We start from the raw sequence: 18232 nt of genomic DNA on the forward strand, positions 1-18232 counted from the left end.
TATCTTAATAGAATGCAGATACAGTAACCTGGATAATGAGTTTGATTTATCGGTCAACAATGTATGAATTTGACTGTAACAGGCTGAGATATTCAAGAAATGTTTATTTTCTCAATGTCATCAGCCTATTGAGATAATCACTAGACACTTCAGTGCATGGTTAGGTTGTTGAAATCACATAGGCTTGTGTAAGGGCAGGGAAGAAGGGTCTCACGTTTGTTGTTAACTGTGATAAACAATCGTATCTCAATGCTAATCCCTATAAACAATTTTGATCTTGACATGCCTCTAAACAGAGCTGTCCCATACTGTTTTCCTAGCACCTAAAGGCCGCATCAAACTCACTTATATCGCCTAGCAAAGAGATACAGTTACCACAGCTAGTTTCTTGTGTACTATATAAAGTTCAATGGACACACGGGGATGATTATCAACAAAGCAATGTTAATGAATGTGCTATTGTTATTTGGCAAGGAATATTACTAAGATTGAGTGACACACTATTAGAATATTTACACTGGCCAGGCTTGACCCACTACAAAACTACAGATAGAATGAGTGAGAGAGTATGGTTTTACGCCACTTTTAGCAATATTCCAGCAATATCACGGCAGGGGACACCTGAAATGGGCTTCACACATTGTACCCATGTGGAGAATTGAACCCAGGTCTTCATCATGACAAGTGAAAGCCTTAACCACTAGGCCACCCCTCACTACAGACAGAATAGTCACCTACTTTCATAACCAAGTAAGTAGGCGATAAACGTTTCACATCTCAAGAAAAGATCCATTTCAGTTCAAAGCAAAACATTTTCAAATTTCACATTTTCACCTATATTAAGATAATAGGAAATATTTAAAATCTTTCAAATTGCTAAGAAATGACCAAAATATTTTTGAACCCCCCCAACCCGGTTATGCACTACTATTCCAGAAGGAGTTGACTCTAGAACATGATGAGTGAGTAAGTGGTTTACTACTTCTAAAGAAATACTGTAGCAAGTTTATGCTTGTGGTAACCTATAACGGGCTTTAATCAGTCCATGTGGACTATCAACCCATGTTTTTCAGCAAGATTCAACCACAACACCAATCCAGCAGTCTCACCAACAGTGTTCACTTTCATCTTGGCAGAAAACAGAAGTTGAAGAGGTATCTAATTCTCAAAACATCTTACAACTAACTGACAGATGATAAAGGACCACTGTATTCAAACCTTAATGCATGGCATATCTAGTTGCAGCGAACTACAAGCAAATTATCGGAGAATGCTTCCATACATTAGCTAGCAGAACTACATGGTGTACCCACTGCTGTTGGTATGACACCATCATAAACTCACGACCACATTCTGATAACTGAGGAACCTGACAATGTTCTTACAGTACAAAGCAGTAGAAAGCAAAGATCATATTTTGTCATAGGAGATTCACTACTGGTAATATCCAACTGAAAGATGCATAACAATTAATGCACTTATTCTGAAGACAGAATAGCTAAAATAATTCTACTCCATGAACATGAACCAAACCAATAAGATCAACAGGTTTTACATTAACTCCTCTAGTCATTCTGTATCTAATGATAATATGTCCTATGTTGTTTGTCTTATTCCTTCAGCATCTTCTACTAATAACCTTAAACCTTACAATAAATACCTTAATTCCTTTGGTACTTTACAAGAATACACTGTAAAAGTTGCAATAAATGCCTTATTCTGTACGTATTATCTATAAATATGTCTAATATGCCTGATTCAGAACACCTTATTTCTTCTGTATCTTCTGTGAATATGCCTTACTATTTTCATACATATTGTGGAAATGCCTAATCCACATGATGTAGAAAGCCTATTACTATGGACCGTCTGTTATTGCACCTTTTAAGTCTTACAAAAAGAATGCGTTACACCTTGTTATCATCTATGAAAAAGCCCAGCTCACCTGATGTTAAAGGCCTTATTCCTTCTTATCTACAGTGCACTCCTTTGGTATCTTATATGAGGTGACATGAAATGCCTTCTTCCTTTTGTTTATGCCCCATCTCATCAAGCCACACATTAAATGTTGTATTCCTTTCCTGACTACTGTGAATACACCCAATGAGTGAGCGAGTTTAGTTTTACGCCACTTTGGTATTCCAGCAACATGACGGCAGGGGGACACCAGAAATGGGCTTCACACATTGTACGCATGTGGGGAATTGAACCCGGGTCTTCGGCGCAACAAGTGAGTGCTTTAACCACTAGGCTACCCAACCGCCCTGAATACACTCAATGCATCTTTCACATAAATCAACTGCATTATTACTTCAGTACACTTTGTGAGTACACCTTTAATCGAGATATTAAATGCCTTATTCCTTTCTAAAGGACTACACCTTATACACCCCATGTATCTCTTATGATAACATCTGGCATAAAATGCCTTATTTCCGCTGTTTCTTTGCAGGGATATTCTTCTTATGCTGAAGGTCAAATGTCTTATCCCTTCTGAATCTGCAATCTTTGGCAGGCAACATGTCTTACAAAGGCCTTAATGCAACATTTATACCAGCTGGTTGTACAAAGTTATCCTTCATCATATATCAAATCAAATACTTAAGACAAACAAAAGGAACACATTGGAAATACTAGCAGATCCTTTTGCCAACCAAGTACACTTTGACCTGGCATATCCAGTTCTTTAACCGACAAACCTAACAGGCACTTGAGACCTTAAGGCTCTCACTGCATCAATATAACACGAAATGTACATGGATAGCTTTAAATACAACTAATCAGCAATCATGTTATGTTAACATCAGTACTAGGATGCCACAAATACTGATGGCGTTCCAACACAGACACAAACAGATTAGTGGAATGTAAGCAACATGTATGACAACAGAGGCTGAGAGAGGGAGGAGGGACCGCACAGCAGCTAGAGAAGCCAGCCAGGCAGCGAGCCAGGAGAGCTTGCACAGGACAGACTCAATGAAATCAACATGATACTGACGTGTTATTGACGACATACCTTGTCATACTTGTCAAGCTCCTTCTTCTTCTCAGCTGTGTATTTCTGTAGGACTACAGCATCCTGAAACATAGTACTATTTTCAGTATGGCACTCCATCTTAATGTGTGGATGAAAAACCTGTTATGACATAGGTAGGAACATGACAAAGTGCACTTGTATGAAACAAACATGATTGACTACATGACCTAGCTGGGATAGTACAGAACTATGCTTAAACAGAAACAATAACACAGAATTACATGCAGGCTAAGTGTCCAGCTTGAACCCCAAATTTAGTGAACATTAGCTGACCTAGCGGAGAGTTTTCCTACCCGGTAGAGTTTGGATGTATCCTGGTTGTAGTGCTTGGCGTTGTCAAACACCAGGTTGAGATCTGCCTGCAGCTCTCCAAGATTGCGGTACTGGGTCACCTGGAACAACCACAGACATTATACCCTCTTGTTGTCATGAAAATCTCAATCACAGGAGTACATCCCTTAGTCTGACCATTCAAACAGCTGCCAAATTATCAATTTGTTAAGTTGATATCATGCACTTTCGTTGGCAGTTCTTAAAGACTGTTGTTCTCCACGGAAAAGATCTGGCTTCACAACACAGTGTTATTTTCTTTGACACCAAAAGCAGTAGTTCGGGGCCAAATCAAGGCACCAAAAGGAATTAGTATAGTGATAGTATTTGATACTTATAATTCCATTTATAACAGTATATTTATTCTCTAGTCAACAGCCACTGAGAGCTGCTCTGGAACTAACAAATATGTAATTTTCTGAGTAAAATTGATATTTTATACTTATCCTGACTCATGTATCTTTGCTTGTCTCCTTCCTTTCCCGAACGTTAGTGGAACACTTGTATCTCCTTTTTGAAGCTCCCTTTCAAAAGAGTAGACGTAAAATCACTACTCACCATGAGTTGTGTCCCTCTGGTTTTGGCGGGAAAACAGCGCCACCTGTCTTCCCACGCTTCACTCTCTCCGAATAGCTAGCCCGACACTTGATTTACAGGGAAATCCAAAGTGCCTAGCGGGGAGGTTGGGAGGGCTTACCTCATGAGTCAGGATAAGTATAAAATATCAATTTTACTCAGAAAATTACATATTTTTCCTTATCCTGACTCATGTATCTTTGCTTGTAGAATCTGTCGGATCTGGTGGTGGGACAAGCCACTTCTGGATTCCAATTAGTGATTTACGTCTTGCATACCCCGCTATGGGAACTTCCTGGCAGCACTTCTATTTACTGCTAGGCTCTGCTGCTGCTGTAACCCTTTACTTCCAGCTTTCTCTGATGGGGGACCACAATTGTTAACTTTTGGTCCTTGCTTCTGTTAACATTATTATGTGGATTTTGCAACTCCATCTCTTGATGCAAGCATCAGTGGAGAAGCGACCCTTTATATGTAATGCGATGCGTCCTTACAAGTACTGGGTCTTATCACTTATGCTAGTCTGTCTTAGGCGTGCATATGGACTCTAAAGCTGTAACTCTCCTGAGTGTAGGCTTTTGCAAGTCATGTGATAAAGGGCGAGACTCCGTCTCAAGCGCCTCTGTGGAACTGTCAATTGTTGTGCTACAACAAGTGGGCCGAAATGGTGAATGCCAGAGACGTCCTCAGTGGCGATGTCTCTCAGGTAGTGGTTGGCAAACACCATGTCTGATTTCCAGAAGCAGCCCTCCATTATCGTCGTGATAGAGCAATTCCCACATAGAGCGAGTGTTGACGCCAGAGCTCTAATTTCATGTGGATTGGAGGCTCTTGGAGGATCAAGTCCTGCTGCTTTGTAGGCCCGTAGTATGACAGTTCTCATCCATATTGATATCGTAGTGCGAGAGATCTCCGTCTGTGTCGCTGTCAATATAGGGATGAAAAGACGCTTGAATTTTCGTCTCCTGGTTCTAGACCTTTATAGGTAGTCTTTCAATGCTCTTACTGGCCATTAGGATAGGTCCTGTGTATCCTGTGGCCCAAGGACTGATGATAGTGCTGGGATGTGGAATTGTCTGTCCAGTTGACCTGGCAGTTGATTCTTTGCTATAAAGTCCCATCTCAGTCCCATATGCACGATGTTTCGATTTTTGTCAAATCGTGTCCTCTCAAAGTCTAGAGCATGTATTTCCGACATCCTTGCTGCTGTTGCTAAGGCGATCAGGAATAGAGTTTTCTGCGTCAAGAACTCAAAAGATGTCCTATCTAATGGTTCGTAAGCGTCACTGGTGAGATGCCGTAGAACTATGTTGAGGTCCCACGCCGGAGCTTTAAATCTCTTTTGTTGGTCCTCCAGTTTAAAAGAGCGTAGTAAGGCCAGTAACTCTGGTACCTTAGTCAGTTTTACACTCGTCCTCATAGTGATAACTGAGCTCAATGCCGCTAGGTATGTTGAGAGTGTTGACCCTTTCAACCGCTTTGTTTGTCTTAGGTGACAAAGATAGTCCGCCACTTGAGGGTGTGTCGCTTTTATGGCTGTGAAGCCTGTTTTCAAGGCGTAGGTCTCGAAGCTTCGCCATTTGTCGTCATACAAGTTGCGTGTTGACTTGTGTAAGGCTAGCGTGACTGCTTAAGCTGCTCTGGCGGAATATCCTCTCTTATTCAAGCACGCCTCGATACGCCGGAACACCTGTGGGTTGCCGTGTGCTTGCTTTGTGTGTGGATGTACTAGCAAGTTCGTCCACTCTGGTAGTTGCAGTTGAGGCGGTCCTAGTTCTTGTATGAGAATGGGGAACCATATTCTCGCTGGCCAGTAAGGCGCGACCAAAATCAGTTGCAGGTTCTTCGTCTGTATGATTTTCTGCAACACTTTCGGTATTAGACCTGGTGGTGGAAACGCGTAAGCGTTTAGTCCTTCCCGAGAGATGCTTAGAGCATCTGTTGCCCATACTCGTGGATCTGGTATTGGAGAGACGAATGTTACCAGTTGATTGTTGAATCTTGTGGCAAATAGGTCTATGAGTGGCTCTCCTATCTCTTGTATGATCTGTTTGAAGATCTCTGGATGTAGCATCCATTCTGTTGGGGATGGCTGAGTTGGCCAAGATAGTGCATCTGCTATCACATTCTTGGCTCCTGGGATGTGGCATGCTTTTATGTGGATGTTCAGATTGTCTATTATGCTGAACAGTTGAAAGCAGAGGTTCAGAAGGTTCGCCGACCTTGTTGATCCTTGTCTGTTTATGTAGAACGCCACTGTGGAGTTGTCCGTGTGTACCGTTAGATGAGCATTCTTTAAAATGCTGGTCCAGTGGAGTATGGCGTTTATCACTGCTTTCATTTCCAGCATGTTGATGTGCAGATCTTTCTCGTCTATTGTCCATTTCCCAGCTGACACTTCGTTGTCGAGGTGTGCTCCCCAACCTTGGAGCGATGCGTCTACATAGAGATGAGTCTTGCACTCCGGCTCTGCTAAGTAGGTGCCTCCGCAAACATTCGATCTCTGAGTCCACCATAGTAGATATGGTTTTAGTCTGTCCGGGAGTCCGAAGGGGTCCGGATCGTCCAGATGTACATTCACGAAGACCTGTAGTGGGCGTAGTTGTAATCTCCCTCTGCGCGTCATATCCTGTGCTGATGTGAGGAGACCCAACAGGCTCTGCCACTGTCGTAGTGGCCACGGAGAGAGTAGAGCTTGCGATACCATCTGTTGTATCTTTAGCCAACGGTCCTCTGGTACTGATATGCCGTGAAACCCTTGCCATGTCTGTAAGGGAAACGAAGCAATGTCCGACTCTGTGACTGCCATCGTTGTGAAGTCTATATAAAGTAGACAGGCTGCCGTCATCAAAAGTCCGTCAAACGTATGTTGCTGCAATTCCGCCTGATGAATCGTCTTCAATGCTGACAGGGAAGGTATCTAACCTCGTGAAGACAGCCGAATCACGTAGTTCCCGTCTAACTGGACTGTAATTGAGGCCTTCCTCCCTCGTTGAAAGGTTGTTGTTACTTGTAAACAATTCCCTGACATGTAAACTACGTCCGACTTCTGCGCAGGGCGTTGTCTCTCATGGACCAAAATGAAATGAAGCATTTTGATTCCTTTAGCTTCCCGCGATGTGACGTCACCGGTGTAGCAGAAAAAAGGTCCTTGTAGAATCTTGTGCAGTCGTTGATATCTTATCAACACTCGGTCTTGTCCGTAGCCTTCCGGAGTTACACGAGTGACCACGTGTATCGAGGGTTGAAAGGTAAACGTGCGAAATATTTCGCCGCGTAATACCGATGTAGGTAGGCTGTTTCCCTGGCTGCTGTGACTGTTACTTCAGACCTGAAGATAATGCAGTCGCCCTTTTATACAGATGATCAGCTGAAGTGTACACCTCCTCAACGCTGCCACTTGTAGACTGCATTCATCAAGCTCAATGAAGTGTCGTAAAATACCCTCTTTGTGTTGAAACACACAGGTCCTTGTAGAGTTGATGGTCAACTTTGTTGTAAGTTCTACAAAGGGAGTTGTTGCTGATTTTGTAGTTTACATCAATCTTGTAACTTCATAGCCTTAGCAAGGCTGCTGCTGAACCACGCCAATGTGAATACCTGAAGATCTGTACGCAAGTGAAGATCTCTATATGGACATGAGTCCCGTTATTATCTTCTGATGTAGATATATCTATCTAAATTTTCTCGACGATGTGAATCCCGTCCTGGATTCAGTCTGAAGATCTGCGCAGGTGATGAATTCGGACAAGAGTACCCCTCTTGAACTTCAACACGTGTCCCTCAGTCTCTGCGCCGGCGAAGATCTCTTCCTTCGAGGGTGACGCTAGGTCCAGTCCATTAGCCATCCAATATTTTATCTGTGAGTCTGAAAATATGATACCGCCATCGTCCTCTGTATCATGTCCACTGGTATATGATCGTTGAATATCCTTGGAGATCTGCGGGGTGCGGGGTCCTTCGTGCAGCACTGGTCCTGACTTGAGCATGAGAGGCGGCTGCCTGACCATCATGCAAGGTCCTTTCCTGCGAAGCGCTTCTCCATCAGGTCCATCATCTGTTGGGAGAATTGCTGCATGAAGGTCCCGGGGTTGAATGTCTGCGACGACTGTAGAGATGACGCATCTGATAGGGTAGCGATATGGTCCAGGGATCGCTGTACCTCATGGGTCCCTTCTGCCAGTGTAGAAGGTAACTCAGACTGTGCTGACGTTACCGTTGCTGAGGCCTGCGTCTTCTTCTTATGCAGTATCTCTGGGATGAGGATAGGCGGTTCTTCGTACAAGCCTATTTCTTCCATCGGGACGATCTCGGCAGAGAAGGTCCTTGTAGTCTGTGAAGAGCTCCCAGTAGATCTCGTTGAAGCCTTAGGGGTGTAAGGCTTCTTCTGCAACGAAGATGGCCTCTTCTTCTTCGTATGGGTTGAGGAGTTGTCCGACGTAGAAGATCTTTCCTTCGACGTATTGGCGGACTACATCCCACGCGTATCTTCTGAAGACGCCTCCGGCAGGTCACTGGATGGAAGTATGTCGTCTGACAACGACAGACAGCTCTTAAGGGACTCAGCCGGTTTAGCCATGACTTGTAACAGCCGCCTGGATTTATCCTTAGCACGTTTCTAAGTACAAAGAAATAATAATTATTAAATTCAATTTTTGTTAGTTGCTGACATAATTTACAGCGAGAGCTGGAAGTACATATTGTTGTGCAACTAGGGCACAATAATGCGGGTCTGCAGCATAGAACCTAAACCTACAACGAAAAGAGGTTTTCATGAAATGTAAACAAACTGAACAATCACGTAAAACCGTGAATAAACAGTCAAATTATGAATAAATTTCAAACCATATTGTAGAAAGATACTCCCTGAAACCTTATAAAAGTAACTTATAGGGAAATAACTAAGTTATCAAAGGATATAGTGCCGTATTGGAGACACAGGTGCTCTCCCAACCGTCCACTAGGGCGAAGAAGGAGAGAGTGAAGCGTGGGAAGACAGGTGGCGCTTTTTTCCCGCCAAATCCAGAGGGACACAACTCATGGTGAGTAGTGATTTTACGTCTACTCTTTTGAAAGGGAGCTTCAAAAAGGAGATACAAGTGTTCCACTAACGTTCAGGAAAGGAAGGAGACAAGCAAAGATACATGAGTCAGGATAAGGAAAAATATTCATGGTATACTTTGGTCCTCTTGAATTTGAAACCATTTCACCCAGTACTGTAATCAGCTAAAACATATGACTTACTTTCAGTTTCTTTCGGATGTTGTATAAAGAAATAGGTTTCTTTATTTCCTCATAGTAGTCAGGGTAGAACCTGAAATAAAAACGTATTTCTGACAATGCTGGAAAGAACAAATAAAACGGTAACACTAGGGCAGCACCATCTTCATTTTAGTCAGCTCTTATAGGAAGGTAGGTGAAATCTCTTCTGACGGAAAATTCCCACGGGATTTAAAATGGTGAGATTGGATGACAATCAATAGCTTGTATCCAGTTAAGAGTCTACAGCCATATACTACAGTGTGCAATACAATCAAGGGATAGATGTAGCCCATGTCTGTATGTATAGAAACATTCTGGAACAATTAATGGGCCATATCTCCAGGGCATTGTACATGGCAACAGGAATCAGGTGGTTAAAATATTGATTCTAGCTAAACGTAGAAGGGGCTCACAGGATGTGCATCCTCCAGGTTACTTCCAGACACATTTATATTAAGTGCCGACACTTTATGCCTTCGTTCTAGCGTGTATTCCCCTTGTCAAATTCCTGGACATGAGATTGATGTATGAAATGACCCTTTGACCTCTATATGGTTGAAAGACATGGGCATAATAATCTTGTCAATAAAAACTCAATTATTTTTTTCTATTCGCCAATAATATTTAAAATGCTTATCAAACTATTACTGTGAACTAACACAGATTCATTGACATTTATCTGACTATTCTCACCTCTTGCTGGGCAGTTTTAAAAAAGGTTCAGACAGTTGGTCACCGTTGGGGGTCTTGTAGTTCTTGACAGCATAATACAAGCCCCACAATGGGGATTCATCCTCTGCGACACTGGTGTCCCCTTCTGATTCTGCTTCATAATCCATGTGACTCCCAGACTGGGAGGCCACTTCGGCATCCTCATCAGACTGGTATTTCAGTGCTGCACATACAGCAGACAGACGCTGGATATTGGTTCTCTCTCTTGTTCTGTAACACCACCATTCATACCACTGGTTTTACCGAACAGAAAATCATCATGACTCACAAAAATAAGCTAAGGTGACATATATTTACATCATGATGTAAATCCATGTGTTCTCATGCTTTTATTTATTTATACCTTATTCTCTCACTGCTCTTCAGCAAACCCTGTTTCTTGTACTCCAGTTCATGGCTCTTGGCAGCAATGATTTTCTTCAGGGAAACAGCATCCTGAAGTATATCATATCAGTGTTCAACACATACAGCCACAAGATATCTTAAAGCTTTTCTCTCACACTATTTATTTGGTAAAAGTAAATATTCATTCACTGATTATTGAAACTACATTTAAAAATGAAAACTATTTAAATAATTGAAAAAAGACATCTTGCCAGAATAGTTTCTATTAATATTGTGCCCCTATGATTGTCAAAGAGTCTAGTGGCCAGTGAAGATCCAGGTTAGAACTGATCTTCAGCATCCCATGCTTGTCTACAGAAGAGACTAACAAGACTGGGTGTTGGGCTTGCTGACTTGGTTGACACATGTCATCGTATCCCAATTGTGTAGATTGATGCTCATGCTGTTGATCACTGTATTGTCTAGTCCACACTCGATTATTTACAGACTGCCACCATATAGCTGGAATATTGCTGAATGCGACGTAAAAGTAAACCCACGCAAAGAGTCTAGTAATTCTACACACTGAGCCAAGATTGTAATCACTCTTATAACTCCCCAAAACATGCAAGTGTAACAACCTTATATATCTGAGACTTGGGTTCATTGAAGGTCTTGGCATTCTTGATCATCACCATGAGATCCCTCTCCATCTGTCTGCGGTACTTGTACTGGCCCTCTTGTATCTTCTGTGCAATCATCTTCAGATCAACAGGCTCTTTGATGATTTCAAAGTACTCAGGGTATTTCTGCAAGGACAAGGGCTACCATTAGCCAACCCTCAACATACAAACGGTGGTCCACACTGCCCACATTGTCAGGATATAGTAACAATGACGAAAACACAACAACCCACGTCAACTAGACCAACCACATGATCCATTAAGTTGCCAATTACAACCAGGACAGGTTGCTGGGAACCAATTAAGTTATAGATTGATCTAGGACGAAATTCTGAAGTAAAGCAGATCTTTGATATTTACCAGTTTTGAGAAACACAAGTATGGTGGAGACAAACCAAGAAACATCATCATGTCAAATCTGGGATTTAAACCCATGGCAAAATGTTCTGACAAGGGAAACAACTCTGCAAACTGCAGTGCCTCAGCTGACACCACAAACATGAGAACCACAGAGGATGCTACTTACAGATTTTGAAGGAAGGAGCTGGAAGATGAGGCTCATGTCACGCTCTCCATCCCGTGCTGTCATCACAGATGAGAAAAGCTGTTCCAGATCATCAGGATCATCTGGCTGGCCATCCTGGGGCTGGTCACACAGACTCTCATCTTCTGTCAGCTGATACATAGACAAACAGCACTTAGTGTTATGACACATATGAACATATTACATTACTCAGACAAAATGGATGCTCAAATCCAATTGATGATATGTCTTTTTCTTTTAACTTATATTTGAAAAAGAATTCTGAGTCTGACTCAATAAAAGGAAAAAAATAAGATTACAAGTTAGGAATACTTAATATCTTTCAGAAAGTGGTCAAATGTAGCAATGTTAAATCTGGGATTAATACTTCCCTGGTACAGTAGATGCATCCCTCTGCAAGTTTGTGTTCAAATCTCAGAAGGGACTCAATACATAAATGTACTGGAATTTTTACTTAACTGAGAAAATGTTATCCCAAATCATTACATTTGCTGGGGTTTTAAGTTTTAAAACACAACAACATGATAATAACATTTCAGAACTTAAAGATCACAATCATGATGAAAACCGAACAAAGAATGAATGGTACTTTTTGATAGGCACAGTGTTTCAACAGTCTTCACCAATGTTACACATAATGCATACAACATCTGTTTCAGTTATCTCATCGCTCTGCTCACATCATCATCATCCCCATTTCCATTTCCATTTCCATTAGATTTCTCCATGTCCTCCCCTTCATCGTCGTCTCCAACTGCATCATCTTCCTCTGGGTCAGCACGGCGAGGACCTCCGCCTCTCAGGACGACTGGCCTCCCCAAAAGCTTCAGCAATGATGTCTGTCTTCACTTCATTAAACAGATCCAAGATTTCACAGGCATCCTTATACTCTTGGGATGTTTTCTAAAGAGATAAACATTAAAATATGTAACTTCTCATGGCTGCACTGGCTACCAGTGAAGCAGTATTCCATCATCAAACCTATCAAGTTGGTAAAACTTGAATAATATGACTGTCTGCTGGCAAAATGCATTGTGAATGTGATGAGTATGCTACATATTGTGATACACTGGGAACTAAACTGTTACACAGCAGAGTGAACATGGTCATACACCACTTTAAGAAATATTCAAGCAACATCACAGAGGGCAAGCCTGAAGTAGGCTTCACACATTACACGAGAGAAATTAAACCCAGGTTTTTTATGGAATGAGCTAATGCTTGAATCAGTAGACAACCCACAACCTCATCCATGATATGTACACTCTATTCTGATGCTAATGTCTACACAACAATGGGAATATTCCACAGCCTGGTTTGAGGTTGCCACTTTGTAGCCATGGTTACATGGGAGAAAAATCACTTGCATATTTCATTGTTTTGTCCAACAATTTCATATGGAAACATCATCTGATAATGTATTGGGTTATACAAATACAAATGATAACAAACTGCAAGGAGATGAATTAAGCTGAATCCATGTCACTGAGTACTCACCTTATAGTAAGCCTTTGCATTGTTGATCATGAGCTCGACATCTGCAGCAAGCTGGTCAATGTCCTCATACTCTTCTGTCTTCAACTTCTGGCCTATCTTTAGTAGATCAATGGGGGTAGACACCACCTCATAGTAGTCTGCAGCAGTCCTGAAAGAATTGTTTAGTTAAACTATCTGCTTATCTTTTATCTTGATAGCTGCCTCATACTTATCAGCAAAACTACCAACATATATTCTTGAGTACAAACTGAGTGTCAAGTCATGTTTTACACATTTTAGGTAAGTGCATTGGGTTCAGTATGGGTTCATTTTGAACAGTATTTCAGTCATAATGCAATATATAACCTTGATGTGGGAGGCGAACCCAAAAATGATGCAGGTCCACGATGTAGTAAAGCATTCACCAAGTTGGTGGAATGAGTGAGTGAGAATGATTTACACCACTTTCAGCAATATTCCAGCAAAATCACCATGGGGGACACCAGATATTGGCTTCACACATTGTAACCATGTGGGGAATCGAACCCGGGTCTTCAGCGTGAGGAGCTGACGCTTGAACTATTAGGCTACCCCACTGCCCCACCATGTCGGTGAAACCAGTGAGCACAGGTGCTGAACCATCATCATGGAGAATCTGGGATTCCTTTCAGAAGATGTAACCAGCAAAGTAGGGCTGTAACGATGCATCGAACTATCGATGGATTGCAATTGTTGAGTCTCTGATAGCAATTAATCAATGGTAGAGACAAAAAAAACTATCAATGCATCGATAGTATGTGTGACTATCGATAGTTTAGTAATTGACTTCCGTTGAAAAATGTGCAGTGCAAAATACAGGATGATTGGGTGCAGACTTGCAGCTTCATTGAGTTTATGTTTTAACTGTTTACTTATCTGGGTTTCAAGTTTCTTGTCAGTTATTAAACAAGACTGAAACTACTTCAACTTGTTTTTATTTGATATAAACATGTAATGTTTCAAGTAAAATTGATATTTTTATACTTATCCTGACTCATGATCTTTTGCTTATCTCCCTCTCCTTTTCGAATGGTAGTGGAACACTTGAATCCCTTGAAGTTCCCAAACTTGGAGTTGGAACCAAAACAAGATCTGCAATTTCTGGGGATAAGGTTTATCACAACACAGAATCGTATTGTCCTCCCAGAAGATCGTTGGGTCAAGATGCAAGCCATGATTCCACCAGCAGTCATCTCCGTTAACACTACGATCATGGCAAGTTCTACTCGGTCTACTAACCTCGGCGCAGGACTTGACTCGCGCAGGAAGGTTACAACTAAGACCGCTGCAACGGTTCCTGACAAAACATCTAGACAGCGTCGACGCTATCTTGCTGCCAGACAACCTCAAGAGGTATCTACTATGGTGGACGCACAGGTCGAACGTTTGAGGAGGGACCTATTTACAAGAGCCGGCCTTCAACTCACATCTCTACTTAGACGCTTCGATACAAAGCTGGGATGTGCATCTCAACAATCAAGTTGCATCAGGAAGGTGGTCCAAAATAGAGCAGCATCTTCACATCAATCTGCTGGAGATGAAAGCCGTGATCAACGCCTTACAAGTATGGTCGAGCTCACTGAACAACAAAATGCTGATGGTCCACACGGACAACTCTACAGTGGCATTCTCCATAAATCGGCAAGGATCCACAAGGTCTCCAATCCTGCTACAGCTCACATTCCAGTTGTTCCACATCGCGGAGGAAGCAAACATCTGGATAAAGGCATGTCACATACCCGAAGCCAAGAACGTACTTGCAGAAGCTCTATCCCGACCACTGCATCCGTCACCAACAGAATAGATGCTCCATCCAGAAGCGTTCCTGCTCATCATAAGGAAATAGGATCCCCTTGCATAGACCTGTTTGCCACGAGGTTCAACAAACAACTACAGACGTTTGTCTCACCGGTTCCAGATCCTCAAGCCTGGGCAACAGATGCACTGAGCATATCTTGGGAAGGACTAAACGCTTGCGCGTTTCCACCCCCGATATTACTACCAGGTCCAGAAGTACTGTTGAAGATCAAACAGACACAGGTGCTACAACTGACTTTGGTCGCGCCATACTGGCCAGCGAGAGTATGGTTCCTAGACCTAATAGAAGATCTCAAAAGTCCAACAATGAAGTTACCAGATTGGCCGAACCTACTCATACATCCGCACACCAAGCAAGTCCACCGGAACCCGACAGCGTTCCAGCTACACGTTCTGGATGAGAGCCGTCATATTGAGAGCCTATAAAGCAGCAGGACAAGAACCTCCTAGAGCTTCCAACCCACACAAAGTCAGAGCACTGGCGTCGACACTGGCTCTGCACGGAAATTGCTCTATACCAGCAATTATGGAGGGCTGCTTTTGGAAGTCGGACATGGACAAATTATACATTCATTTGGGAAATGACTTCAAATGAGACATTTCAAGGAGAAACAAACTATTGCAATAGTATTGCAATAGTAGTTCGGAATAGACTTGCTATCGCAAAAGTTGTTTCCGCCTCAATAGTCAACCCTACCAGCAAGTTATACCTGTCGAAAGAGATGGCGATATTGTACAGGTGTTCAGGCTAAATGACTGCATACCATTGTACACAGATCAAAGATAAACTTACTGGATTGTATGGTCCAGACATAATTGTTTAAATATGCCATCATGTAACTAGAATATTGCTGCTTCCAGTGTTCAACAATACTTCAGTACAGTGATTACCATGAAAACAGGCATCAAGTTGGACGAAAAGCACCAGAATTACTTGCTCTGCTGAGATCTTTTAAACTGGAGGACCAGCAAAGGAAGTTCAGAGTCTCCGCCTGGGATGTGAATGTAATTCCCACGTTATCTTCACGAAGTGATGCCTACTTAACCTCTAGACCTGACTACCTTCGAGCTGCTGACACAGAAGACTCTGTTCCTGCTTGTGCTAGCCACAGCAGCTTCCGAATATCAGAGATACATGCTGGACTTTGGTCGAACCAGATTCGACACGGGTAACATGCTGCAGTTCATCTAGGACTTAGATGGGACTTCTTTGCCAAGAACCAACTACCTGGTCAGCCAGATAGACAGTTCCACGTACCAGCTATCTACAATCCTTGGCCCAGAGGATATAGAGGACTTATCCTTGTGTCCGGTCAGAGCCCTGAAGATATATCTTCAAAAGACTGAGACAAGGAGACGAAAATTCAAGCCCTGTTCATCCCATTATCCACAGAGACATCAACAGAAGTCTCAAGAACGATGATATCATTCTGGATGAGAGCCGGCCATATTGAGAGCCTATAAAGCAGCAGGACAAGAACCTCCTAGAGCTTCCAACCCACACAAAGTCAGAGCACTGGCGCCGACACTGGCTCTGCACGGAAATTGCTCTATACCAGCAATTATGGAGGGCTGCTTTGGAAGTCGGACATGGACAAATTATACATTCATTTGGGAAATGACTTCAAATGAGACATTTCAAGGAGAAACAAACTATTGCAATAGTATTGCAATAGTAGTTTACTGGAATAGACTATGCTATCGCTAGAATAGTTGTTTCCAAGTTACCTCAATAGTCAACCCTACCAGCAAGTTATACCTGTCTAGAATAGTATTGCAAAAGAGATGGAAAAGTTGTTTCCGCCTCAATATATTGTACAGGTGTTCAGGCTAAATGACTGCATACCATTGTACACAGATCAAAGATAAACTTACTGGATTGTATGGTCCAGACATAATTGTTTAAATATGCCATCATGTAACTAGAATATTGCTGCTTCCAGTGTTCAACAATAAATGAGCATACATATATGGGGCAGTTCTGGAATTCCAATCCATAATCATACTATTCATAGGTCCAAGGTACCCAACTCCACAAATCAAACTGCATTTCCTCAGACAACCGGACCACCTGATACTCAATGAAAATACAGTTTTATTTTCGTTTTGGATTACCTTCGTTTTGGTACTCGAATGAAGGATTCACAGACGACTCTTCCATCTTCAGCTTTGTAGTTCCTGATGTTGTCATACAGCTCTTGACATAGGTCTTGCTGTAACAATGTATGTTTCACATATTCAAGTTCAGAAGTTGTAGACGGTAGACCTTTTACCATTGTTTCACCTCAATTCATACTGAAGTAATCAACACACATAAATAATGTTCTGGAGTCCACATATACATTATCTAAGCCGTCTAAACCTAAACAATATCACCAGGCTGCCAATGTCCTTGGAAATAAATTGATCTTAGTACTACAGCTGATCGTAAGCCTATGTTAATGCATGTAAGTTAGGTCAACTTAGCAGTAAGATCACTTTGCAGAACTGGGCACTGTTACACACTGTAAATGATGTACTGGAAAGTGTCTGACAAGGGTAATTTTGCTTAATAAAAAAATCTTCGCTTTATGGTGCTAAAAGAGAGGTAACTATGTAAAATGGTGTGAAGTACTAACGACGTCATATTGGAGAGGTTTCTTCTTTTTCTTAGCTTGAGGAGCTGGAGAATCCTCTCGTTCTTCCTTGCCATCCGGTGCTATACTTCTCTTCCGCTTACTGGGCATGATGGCAGGCAAACTGACTGAATACAAAACACACAAAGACTCCTGATGATCCATAAACATATATGGCAAATGTTCTGTCATACAGGGCTCCAGATAAGGGCCGTATCGGCGTAAGTACGGATAAAAAATATGCACGATACGGTAGGAAATAATTTAGAAAACCGGGGAGTACTGCACTTTACCGGGCGCACTTTTTCAGATTAATTAGCGCTGCTGAGGTTCCCTAACCCTAAGGATCGTAAAGGGTGCCTAGCCCTAAACCTAAGGATCGTAAAGGTTTGCATACCCTAACCCTAAGGATCGTAAACAATGGTAAAGGGAGCAGCGAGGTCTGCGCCCGGTAAAGTGCATTCTAGCCGCACTGGGGAGTACAATCGTCTCACTTAGACGTACATGCAACAAAACCCATCTTGTATACTGCACAAAATAATAAGTTTTATGTTAGTGACAAAGAAAAATAACCTATTTGCCTTTGCCACATCTATGATCAAAACAAAGTTAACTCGTATAGTGAATATAGTCCATACCAGTATTTGTGTTTGCTGACATAAACGGAGTTTGGCCACGACCCAAGATTCTAAACAAAATACAGTAAGCTCAGGAAATTTCTTTGTCCGCCAAGAAGTGCGTAAAAAAATCAATCACAATCGGCCTTCAACTCATAGCAGCCGCCATTTTGGACGCT

The 18232-nt window shown here is 42.1% G+C and overlaps 2 protein-coding genes across 8 annotated transcripts in view; both read right to left on the reverse strand.

Annotated features, from left to right (window-relative positions):
* Positions 1-12287, reverse strand: part of LOC124281970 (protein polybromo-1-like) — a 58515-nt gene extending 46228 nt beyond the window's left edge. For all 7 annotated transcript variants that reach the window (XM_046717979.1, XM_046717978.1, XM_046717977.1 and 4 more), the window contains exons 1-8: positions 12169-12287; positions 11471-11620; positions 10903-11070; positions 10281-10372; positions 9899-10147; positions 9188-9257; positions 3331-3429; positions 3017-3079 (exon numbers count right to left, since the gene is read on the reverse strand). In XM_046717979.1, coding sequence (XP_046573935.1) covers positions 3017-3079; positions 3331-3429; positions 9188-9257; positions 9899-10147; positions 10281-10372; positions 10903-11070; positions 11471-11620; positions 12169-12216 — 939 coding nt within the window. In that variant the 5' untranslated portion in view covers positions 12217-12287. The remainder of the gene's footprint in view (positions 1-3016; positions 3080-3330; positions 3430-9187; positions 9258-9898; positions 10148-10280; positions 10373-10902; positions 11071-11470; positions 11621-12168) is intronic.
* LOC124281972 (protein polybromo-1-like) lies at positions 12191-18230 on the reverse strand. Its single transcript, XM_046717982.1, has 5 exons — positions 18075-18230; positions 17440-17564; positions 16937-17034; positions 12986-13133; positions 12191-12391 (listed from the first exon to the last, which is right to left on the reverse strand). The coding sequence occupies exons 1-5, from the start codon at positions 18094-18096 to the stop codon at positions 12263-12265; spliced, it is 522 nt and encodes a 173-aa protein (XP_046573938.1). The 5' UTR covers positions 18097-18230; the 3' UTR covers positions 12191-12262.
* Between the last annotated feature and the right edge of the window lie 2 nt (positions 18231-18232).

This window comes from Haliotis rubra, unplaced genomic scaffold (genome assembly GCF_003918875.1).
Source record: "Haliotis rubra isolate DU_JTF1 unplaced genomic scaffold, ASM391887v1 Scf291, whole genome shotgun sequence".
Lineage (NCBI taxonomy): Eukaryota > Metazoa > Mollusca > Gastropoda > Lepetellida > Haliotidae > Haliotis > Haliotis rubra.